Below are 11,008 nucleotides of genomic sequence, written 5' to 3'. Positions count from 1 at the left end.
GTTCAAGAGTCAGTAAGAGCAATGGGTAAGTAGAAAAGAGGAAACCCAGGGGCACCAGGATGGCTCAGTCGTTAAGTTAAGCATCTGCCTTTGGCTCAGGTCATGGTCCCAGGGTCCTGGGGTTGAGCCCCGCATCGGGCTCCCTGCTCAGCAGGAAGCCTGCTTCTCCCTCTCCCCCTCCCCCTGCTTGTGTTCCCTCTCTCACTGTGTCTCTCTCTGTCAAATAAATAAATAAAATCTTAAAAAAAAAAAAAAGAAACGAGGAAACCCAATTTTGGTGGAGTATTTGGAAAAGTTTAATGGTGGGGAGAGCAGATAGGGTCATTAACTCAGCAACTATTTATCAAGCTCTACTATGTGCCAGGAATTCCGGTAGGTACTAGGAAATGATGATAAATGGCTCTAGGGATACAAGTCTGATTACGGTAGGTATGGAAAGAAAGAACAGGAATTAAATACCGGCTAGAGGAAAAGGAGTGTGGCTTCAGATATCTTTGGAAACTGATGACTTTACACTAAAAAATAGGACTAGGAAGCACCATCAAAACCAGGGCTGTTCCGGGCACCTGGGTGGCTCGGTCAGTTATGCGTCTACCTTCGGCTCAGGTCATGATCCTGGGGTCCTGGGATCAAGTCCCCGCATCAGGCTCCCTGCTCAGAAAGGAGTCTGCTTCTCCCTCTGCCCCTTACCCCCAGCTCGTGCACTCTTTCTCCCTATCTCTCTCTCAAAAATAAATAAAATCTTGGGGTGCCTGGGTGGCCCAGTCATTAAGTGCCTGCCTTCGGCTCAGGTCATGGTCCCAGGGTCCTGGGATCGAGCGCCGCATCGGGCTCCCTGCTCAGCAGGAGGCCTGCTTCTCCCTCTCCCACTCCCCCTACTTGTGTTCCCTCTCTTGCTGTCTCTCTCTGTCAAATAAATAATTAAATCTTTTAAAAATATAAATAAATAAATAAATAAATAAATAAATAAATAAATAAAATCTTTAAAAAAAAATCGGGGCTCTTCTGTCAGACTAAGGAGTAAAAAACATTGGTATATCTTGTTTCACCAGTTTCTTCATCTAGATTAATGACCCCATTCCCTGACACCAAAGGGGAGAAAACGTGCTAGTGAAAGGGTACACCCCTCCTCCAAATGGCTGTCCAGCCTGTTTATGGTAGTCCTAATAAGACTCAGTTGGTTAAAGGGCTTATGACCAGTAAATGATCCAGAAACCCACCATTTCAATCTTTTATTTTCATTCTTGATAAACATGATCTTCAAAAGTCTTGGTCTATAAATAACAACATCTCTTTTGATTTCCAATGTCAGGTACTGTTAGAGAAGGTAATTGAGAGAACATGACCGCCAGTTGACCCTCGCGCTGTACCCTGGCAGTCAGAGGATCCTTACCCCCTTCCCTGTCTTTGGAATATATACTCTGCCCACTATTTCCAAAGTGGGAGCTGCTCCAAGAACATAACCTTGAGGGAGTAAGGTTTTGTTGAGACCATCTGGACGGTATATGTGACTGAACCCAGTTAAGGCCTCTCTATATGAACTTTTTTTTTTTTAAAGATTTTTATTTATTTATTCAAGAGAGAGAGAATGAGAGATAGAGAACACAAGAGGGAAGAGGGTCAGAGGGAGAAGCAGACTCCCTGCCGAGCAGGGAGCCCGATGTGGGACTCGATCCCGGGACTCCAGGATCATGACCTGAGCCTAAGGCAGTCGCTTAACCTACTGAGCCACCCGGGCGCCCCCTTTATGAACTTTTAAGACTCTGGTGGGCAGGTGAGGAGATCTACTTGCCTTATGGCTACCCAAGACAAGCCTTGTATAGGGGCTAGTTTCAGATTCCCTTTTCTTTGAAATTCTAGTTCTTCTTTCTACTCTGTTATGTTTGTCTTTCTAGTTATTTACTTCTGGGGTGGGGCAGTCCTTCCATTGCTACTCATCACTTTGTACCTCTCTTTTCTGTTCTACCTGGAGTGTTGTAGGCAGGGAGAAAACTTTCTAATTGTTCTCAGTTCTTTCTTTAGGAAGCAATCACTTAAAACAGTTGGTTCTCAGACTGAAATAAATCTGTTATTAATGCTTCCTCAGCCAACCAGCTGCAAAACCAAACAATATTCTTTGAAAGAGGAGCACAGAAAACCATCCTATTTCCTGGTGCATATGGGAGAGGGATTTAAAAATCCCAACTACTGAAGTGATATAGGACAGGCTAGAACCTCCCTTTTTTAGTAACAAAGCAAGAAAAATGGAGGGGAGAATAAGTACTTAGCTTGACTTGTAAAACTCCTCACTGAAGTAATTTTCATACTATCAATTTGCCTAATTATGGCAAAGCATTACGGATTATTCACATCATTAAATATGTCAAGCTAAATTATTTGATTGCAACACCAACCTCTTGTTCATAGTCTCTCAGTCTTCGTGCTTTGTTGCTTATATTGTTGGGTTATCTGCTCACAGGTTTTAATATGAGATTAAGGAAGAATACTGGCCTAGGAACTAAAGGACAATGTGCCTTGTACAGTGACCATGAATGTGACAATGACATGAATATGACTAATAGCTTCACTTTCTATTGAACCAGCTCATAAAATCTCGGGGAAGGATGGTGGCAGCAGAGTTGTTTCCCAAAGAGAACTTTTTTAACAGTCTCTTTGGATACCTACTTACAAATTTAGTTTCTGATCCTCACTGTATTGAAATCCAAGGTTTTGTTACATAATATATTCCTAAAAATGTGTATAAAAGTTGAGTGTGCAGAAGTTGAATAAATTTATGTTATAATGGGTAGTTCTGTTTCCAGAAAATGAAGAATTTCACTTCATTGTTGGAGACATTCTTTGATAACATGGAACAGCTTGGATGTGCAATGAACTCCTGACCATTTCCACCCATGTCTCAAGTGTGTCACATTTGTCAGACCCAAGTGTCTAATCAGCACTTTCAATTTTGTTTTCCACTTACTTTCACAGAAGAATAAAATGTAACTAAATATTCCAATATTGTACAAACAGTGATGTGCATACAAAGATGCTAACACCAATAGCTGGCAGTAAGTTTTGCCATGTTATTGATCTAAATGCTTATTAATCAGAGAATGCACAAAAATCTAAATTTGGCCTCTAAGAAGGGGCCCAGAGACACTGAATATTAAAAAAAAAAGTGTAGCTTTATCAAAATCAAATGTGCTTAAGAGATCATCTATAAATAAGAGGAAGGACATCCACACCAACATTATAATTTCTTGCTCTCCCTCTATCCCACATTACCCTCTTTCTCCCAAAGAAGTGACAAAGAGAGTAAAGGAACCATGCAGAATGGCTACCATGTGCCAGGCATTGTGGTAGGTGATTTGCACAAACACTCTCTTAATGGCCACAGCCAATAGTGTATTTTATGTCAGAAAAATGACCCACAACCCATAAGCTATTAATTTCAATATGAGCCCTTGTTTGCTGGACCGATGAATGAAATTGGAAAACAACAACAACCCTGAATCATTAGAAAAGGACACAATAAAACTGTACTTAAATAGATCATTAATACTGTGGCTTATATCTGTGTGGGATAGAGAATACATTTCCTGAAAAATCACCAGATTTCTGATATTTTTTAAAGAAGTATGTCTGATACTAACTTTACTGTATGTTTAAGTATCAAATTAAGGATCTGTGCTCTAAAGGTAGATTTCTGTGCCAGTGACTCAAAATTAATGACATATTAGTGGCATATGACAATTATGACATATTAATGGCTCTCTATTCTTTGTACAGATATCCCAAGTCTAGTGGTAATAATAAGGAAATAGATAAATGTTTCTATTTTACATTCTTCCTTTCTCTTCTGACCTCTTGGCAGAGAAAGAGTCAAGGATCCTTCTCTCTCCTTATGGCCAGAACTAGTAAGACCTATAAAGACTACAGAACAATAAATGTGGTCATTGGCATCCCAAGCTTCTGGTTCCCAACCATTTGCAGATATTCCTTGGCAACAATACTGTTTTGGAAAGCATACTGAATTATAAATGCCCAAATTGAAAAAAATACTTGATAGTCCCATGCCTGGGAGATATGGAAGGACATTTCTGGAAGGTCAATAGTCAGTTAGTGACCAAATTTCTACATGTGGGCATTTCTTGAGGGAGAGCGATTGGCTATCTAGAGATTGAAAGTGTGGTGACCTGAAATTAAGAGACCCAGCCTCTAAACACATCTCTTCTTCTAACCAATTGTGTACTCTTAGTTTCTGTGGAACCTCAGATTTGCCTTCCATATAAAAGGAGTTAGGACTAATCCATCTCTAAAATCTTTTTCAGTTTGTTCTGTTGTGACCAGGCCTGGCATTTAGACACCCTCCAGAATCTACAGGAAAGTTGAAGAACCATTTAAAAATCAGAACATATCTCCTTACCCGGATATTGTAAGTCTTAAATCATAACCACTTCTAGAAGTTAGTCTGGACTAGCAAATAAGTAAGGCCTAATATAAGTGCATTTCAGTAAAATCACTTGTAAAAGTACATTTATAATCAATCTTCTCAGGCTTCTGACATGCCAAATTTGAGGTAAGTATTCCAATTAAGTCTTTATCCTTCTGGCAAACAAGGCTATGGATCAATATACTTGGTGATGGTGAATAAAGTCCTCAGTTTTTCACTTCTTCATGCCTTAATAATATCTTCTTCAAGGAAAGCCCAAACCAGCAGGGCCACAATGACATCAGCCATGAGAGGAGGTCTTAAGTCAGTAGTCCTGCCATAGAACTCAACACGAAGACATCATTAACAGGCTGAAATTGCAAGTCTCCAAGTCCGGACGTAGGCAGGTTTTAGGAGGTGGAGTCAGCGCCCTCTGGGTGGAACAGGCGGAGGGGGGTGGAAGGTCTCCCTGGGAGGAGGCCTGAAATAAAAGATAAAGGAATAGTTTTTAAATGAATTTGATTAACTAGTTCTTAGGCATCCATGGTTTGTTGGAAACTCAGTAAACTATGCAAAGGTAACATGTTCCGTAATTGATGAAACCATATGGACCACTGAGTGGCATATCTGCTGGCCGTGCCTCACAACCTTAGCTGCACATTAGAGTCACCAGTGGACCTTTAAAAAATACCAAGTCCCAGGCTTTCTCCGAGACCCATTCCTTCATAACCTCTAAAGGATAAGGCTCAAGCATGGTATGGTAAGAAAAACAGGTCAGGAGACAACTGTTCTTGAGAAGATAGTTTGTTGTACTCATAGATCCCAAGAGGTGGGGGCACATTATGCCATGGGGGCCCGCTGGGGAAGTACCAGGTTTAGTCAGGAGAAAGGCAGTGGAGTTGGGGAACATGGGCCAGAGCTTTTATTGTGGTTTCTGCAGGAGGGTACAAGGAAGGTAGAGTAATTTTTTTAACAGTGTCTCTCCCCCAACAAGTTATATTAACCACGTCTTTCATTTATTTATTTTTTAAGATTTTATTTACTTACTTGACAGAGAGAGAGCGAGCACAAGTAGGCAGAGCAGCAGGCAGAGGGAGAGGGAGAAGCAGGCCCCCCACTGAGCAGGGAGCCCGATGTGGGACTCCATCCCAGGACCCTGGGATCATGACCTGAGCCGAAGGCAGATGCTTAACCAACTGAGCCACCCAGGCGCCCCTGTCTTTTATTTTCTGATGCTTTGATACCTGGAGCCTTGCTAATCCTGGAGGGACTGCCCCTCCCATGGCAAACGAACTCTTATAGATAGCAACTTGCTGATGAGCACACCTTTCATATGCAAACTAACCAGTCCCAGCCTATACCCCAACCACTTCCTTTATGGGCTCTCGCATTTGGGCCCTATCCATCTGCCCTAATCACAGGAGGGACAGGAGTGCCAGGTGCCAGACAACTAGGGACCTTTGCCCCAGAGTCTACTGAAATTACTCAAACTAGCCAATCCTAAATCTGCTTACTCTACCTTCCTTGTACCCTCCTGCGGAAACCACAACAAAAGCTCTGGCCCATGTTCCCCAACTCCACTGCCTTTCTCCTGACTAAACCTGGTACTTCCCCCGTGGGCCCCCATGACATAATGTGCCCCCTCCTCTTGGGATCTATGAGTACAACAAACTATCTTCTCAAGAACAGTTGTCTCCTGATCTGTTTATCATACCATACCTAAATAATAATAAAGCCTTGGGCTCAGTTGGTTAAGCATCTACCTTTGGCTCAGATCATGATCCTAGGACTCTGGGATTGATTCCTGCATCTGGCTCCCTGCTCAGCGGGGAGTCTGCTTCTCCCTCTACCCCTCCCCACTGCTCATGATCTCTCTCTCTCTCTCTCTCAGATAAATAAAATCTTTAAAATAATAATAATAATAAAGCCTATATTTTAAAACACCAGTGATTCAAATATGCAGCCAGGCAGGAGACATACTGTAGGAGGGGGTCCCTTGAGAGAAGAATTAACAATTTCTAAAGTCTGCTTCCCACAACTACTTCCTCATGGGATCACTAAGTGTGTTATCCCAACTCCACATTTACTTTCCTAGAAGCCCCACTCCATGTTATTCTGGATGGTTTTTAAACAGTCCTAAATGCCATTCCAGATAGACCTGGGTGAGTCTATTTACAGAGAGGTTCAACAATTGTGGCTAGTGTTTCCACATGTGTGCCGTAAAACCAATATTTGATTCTCTTGGAAGCAAGTCAATAAGTCAAGAAAGAGAGCTTTGTCAGGTGCTGTAATTGAACTGTGCTATCCTGGAGTTGCATAGTTGAGGATTGAATGAATCAAGGATTAAATATTTACTAAATGTTTCTTGAATGCAAGTTTTACGTAGGTCAAGGAAATGACAAAAGAGTTGAAGAAAGAGGGGCTGTCTCAGGAACAAGGCAGGGAAGCAGGAATAGAAAAGAACTGCCACAAACATCCTCAGGAGGCCCTGCTGTGGCCTCTGGAAGTAGGTGGTTTTGTGTGGTTGCCTCTTTATCCAGAAAAAACAAATGGACCGTCTCCTTCTGCCTTCCCAACCTGCCCTATAAAACCAGAGCTTACAGGAGAAGGCTGAAGGAAAGTCAGGTAATACCACTCATTACCGGAGTAAGCTTATTTAGGCTTCTTGGCTTCCTGGATTGCTTGTTTGCTTGCTTGCTTGCTTCCTTCCCTCTCACCTTCCCTCCCTCCCTCTCAAAAAACTTTTATCTATGTGTCTACTCCTGAGCATGGGATATAGCAGCAAGTTCAGTGGACATGGATCCTGCCCTCACAGTGCTAAGAAAGTAATGGATAAAACAGACAATAGGAACAATCAGTAAACTGCATTATTTTGATAGAGGAAGTTCAGAACCTATGAGAACATAGAGCAAAGGCACCTATGCACGCAGCTGAAGGACAAGTTCCAATTTCTCTTAATGTGTTTCTCATCAGCCCAACAGAAGTACCTACAGGTATGTACATCAGAGTGTTGTGTGAGGCTTGGAGATGACAACTGGAAAGTAGGCAGCACAGTTGTGCCTTAGAGTAGGCACTCAAGAAGTAAAGCTCATAATTTTATTATTATGAATAAAGATCTGTTCTTAGTCTTTTTCCCATGGATGCTCCATGAGCCTTACAATTTATCGTCCACCATAAAGACAGTCGTGATGCCCTGCTGGCCCCTTTTCCTCCCTCTCTCTGCTGTCCCGTTCTGCAGCTGGGGTGGGCCTACAAGCAAATTATTTCTGTATTTTATTGTGATGAACAATCCCAACCTAGGATTGGAAGTCCTATCTCAGGGAAATCGATTTGTGATTCTAGACATACCAGAACCATGGAAGTAAAGCGTATTAAATCAGAATCAAGGGCTGGTCTGTGGGGAGACAGCCTCTGCAGGACACTGGGGAGCTGGAGTTGGAAACACAAGTGACCAGAGGTACCTAACAACTGGCTGTTTTCTCCTCCCTGTTGAGGGTAAGGTCTTGCAGCTGATGAGTTTGGTTCAAGAACCCAGCAATCTTGATGTTGGTTAATGTTCTTTCAAAGCAGGACTGTTATTTAGCTGGTATGCTTTTGTATGATCATAACATTGTTGAAAATATTTTTAAACTTCCCTATTAGTAAATAGCTTCTGTCCCAAGTACCCTCACTCCCTGACCACTCCAGCCCCTCCTAGGGACTCCACAGACCTCTTCACAAGTCTGCATCTAAAGTATTAACCTCTGGCACTGCAGGAGGCCTCCGGAAGAATGTTCTGATTACACAGGACCTTGGCTTTGCCTTAAAGGGGAGTGCACAAATTGTTAGTGACTGACAAATCACTAGTGAATGGCAAAATATGCTTAAAAAGCAAAGTAGCAATGGCTCAGTAAGATTTGGGGTTTTGTTTTGCGGGGTTTTTTTTTGTTTGTCTGGTTTTGGTTTTTTTGGTCAACTGGCAGGATCTCACCTGTGAAGAGTGTGATATTGTTAGCTGCCCACTCTCTAAGGAGTAATGCCCTGCAAGGGAAATGCTGTGCAGAGGTATAATGCATCTGCTCCTGTTCTTGTCACCATCTGCCTTCCCTGACTTTGAAATACATTAAGAACTTAAAGGTGGGAGTGTGAAGCCTCTTTCCACTAATCTATGACCCACCTGCCCTGTGGCAGATGACCTGATGGCTAACTCTTCAGGAGATAGGTAGTCTAACACAAGCAGTACCAATCTCTCCATCCATCCAGTAATTCACTTACACAATAAATATTTATTAAGTTCCTACTGTGTTCCAGTTACTGTGCTAAGCACTGGGGCTGGGGACAGTAGGAAAAATGTTTTAGTCAAAAACAGTTTCTATTCTTTAAAGGCTCACCATCCACTTGTGGAAACAGATACATAAACAAGGGCCATCATGTGGAATGAATTATAATAGAGGTATTTGGAGAACCACAAGAAGGCTCATTTTGCATAGGAACATTAGGGAAGCCTTCATAGAGGAGGTGATGACTAGACTGAATCCTAAAGGATGTGCAAGAATTTTCTAAGCAGAGGTTGGAAAGGAGTAGGGAGACAGCATTCCAGGCAAAGACACAGTTCTAAATGGCACAGCTCACTGGGAATGCAGGGGTGGAGCATCAGTGAATACAGGAGAAGGTGGGACTTGAGGCTAGACAGTTTTTAATGCTAAAAACTACAGCGTTAAATGTGAAGGCTTTTATGCCAGGAAGTGACATCATCAGCAATTTCTGATCTAGAAGGCGCACTCTGGCAGTAACGTGGAGGAGGGAGGTAAGTGTGGGTCTACAAGGATGAACGTCGGCACAGGCAGATGGAGAGGAGGTGGATCCGAGAGCTGAAAGGGCAGCAGAACAGACAGAGCCTGGAGACACGCTCTGTGCGAGCTGCCAGGGAGGCAGGGTTGGAGGATGACTCCTGGGTTTGGTGCTTGGGGAAGTGAGAGAACCGTGCCATTATCACAGGCTGGGAACTCACCAGAAGAAGACAGTCTGGGGCTGGGAACTCACCAGAAGAAGACAGTCTGGGGCAGAGAATGGCAGGTGGGATGAATTCAGTTTTGCACGGGCTGTATTTGAGATGTCTGTGGGGCATCTGGGTTGAGGTCGCCAGCAGAGAGTAGGAAACAGAGGGCTGAGGTAGACGTGGAAGCTTGGAGTCCTCACTGGCAGCTCAAGTTCTGGGGACAGCATGTGGAGTGAGCAGAGGAAGGGACCAGGACTGGGAGGGGCCGAGAAGCACTGCGCCCCCAGTGCTGTTTGAGAGCAGAGGCACTCAGGAGACATGGCCAAAGAACAGTTACTGATTCCCAGATCTGGAAGGGCAGAGGAGACCCCCAAGGTGAGCCTCCCCTCCGGTCTGTCAGCAGGTCAAGCATGGAAGCCATTTATTGGCTTTACTATTTTTTCAAACATCTCCTCATTTTATTATGCGAATTGCATACATACTTACAAAACAATTGCATATTTGCTAACCTTTCTTCACACCAAAAAGGAACCCAAATGCCAAGTTCTATCAATTACAGATTTCTTTGCAAACACTATTCCTTTAGTAAAAGTGTTTTCCTCTTTTTTGCTCCCATTTTTATCGCAACATGCTTCCAAACCCCCCCAAAAGTTTATCAGCCATCTCTGTTTACACATTTATATGTATCTCAATTTCTATCCTTTAATTTCTGGAACGTGTTTTCCTGGTTTTTCTCTTTTCCTCTCCCATTAACAAAATCCCAGAGTCTTGCAGCTATAGTTTCAAACTTGACAACTATTTTCATCTTCTTGAAACTAGTCAACTGCCTCCAAACTCTACAGTCTTTAGGAATAAGAGGTCTTAGGTCTTGGATCTCCTATGGACACCCTGACCTTCTTGAACAGGTGTCACAAAATGACTAAGACACTAGAGCCTCCAGTCAGGCACACCCGGGTCTGCGACACAGAACAAGTCTTAATCTAGTCCAAGACCCAGTGTGTATATCTGCAAAATGGGATAATCCTAAATATCTATCTCTAAGAGTTGTGGAAGGAATTAAGATAATGCATTCAATGTGTTGAACATAATACCTAGTACATAGTACACACTCAATACAGATTAGCATTTATTACTATAGTTCTCCATAAACACCTCTTCCCAATTACCAACTATATAATTTTCAAGCAACAGCACATTATGCCAATTCAGGGGACTGGACCAGATTATCGCTACGGGTCCTTCCAGGACTAACATTCTACTATGTGACCTCTAGTCTACACCAAGGAAACATGCCGGTGAACGTGACACGGCTTGCGATTGCGGGGCTCTGTGTAACAAGTGTCAGTACGTGAATGTTACTGGGAGCACACGCTAAGGGGGGTGAACAACAAAGGGAGAAGTGGACAGACACCTAGCACACAGTCAGCTTCTCTTTCCAGAAAACCAGAAGAAAAGCTTCCTTGTTGCACTTTCTCAACAAATTGCACTGATGAGATTCATTTAAGTTTCAACATTAAAAAAAAAAAAAAAACCCTGGTTGAAAAAAAAGAAAGCTTCCACCTTTTATTTTTTTTATTTATTTTTTTTAAAAGATCTTATTTATTTATTTATTTGAC

The 11,008-nt window shown here is 42.7% G+C and overlaps 1 protein-coding gene across 3 annotated transcripts in view; it reads right to left on the bottom strand.

The window, feature by feature from the left end:
• Window positions 1–272: 272 nt before the first annotated feature.
• PIK3AP1 (phosphoinositide-3-kinase adaptor protein 1) overlaps window positions 273–11,008 on the bottom strand; it is a 126,730-nt gene continuing 115,994 nt past the window's right edge. For all 3 annotated transcript variants that reach the window (XM_025881169.2, XM_025881168.2, XM_025881167.2), the window contains exon 17: window positions 273–4,895. In XM_025881169.2, the coding sequence (XP_025736954.1) occupies window positions 4,838–4,895 (58 nt within the window). In that variant the 3' untranslated portion in view covers window positions 273–4,837. The remainder of the gene's footprint in view (window positions 4,896–11,008) is intronic.

Source organism: Callorhinus ursinus, unplaced genomic scaffold (assembly GCF_003265705.2).
Source record: "Callorhinus ursinus isolate GAN/ISIS: 27379988/994484 unplaced genomic scaffold, GSC_fseal_2.0 scaffold20, whole genome shotgun sequence".
NCBI classification, from domain to species: Eukaryota; Metazoa; Chordata; class Mammalia; order Carnivora; family Otariidae; genus Callorhinus; species Callorhinus ursinus.
The sequence above is the reverse complement of the archived record's forward strand: the minus strand, read 5'-3'. Positions and strand labels throughout refer to the sequence as shown.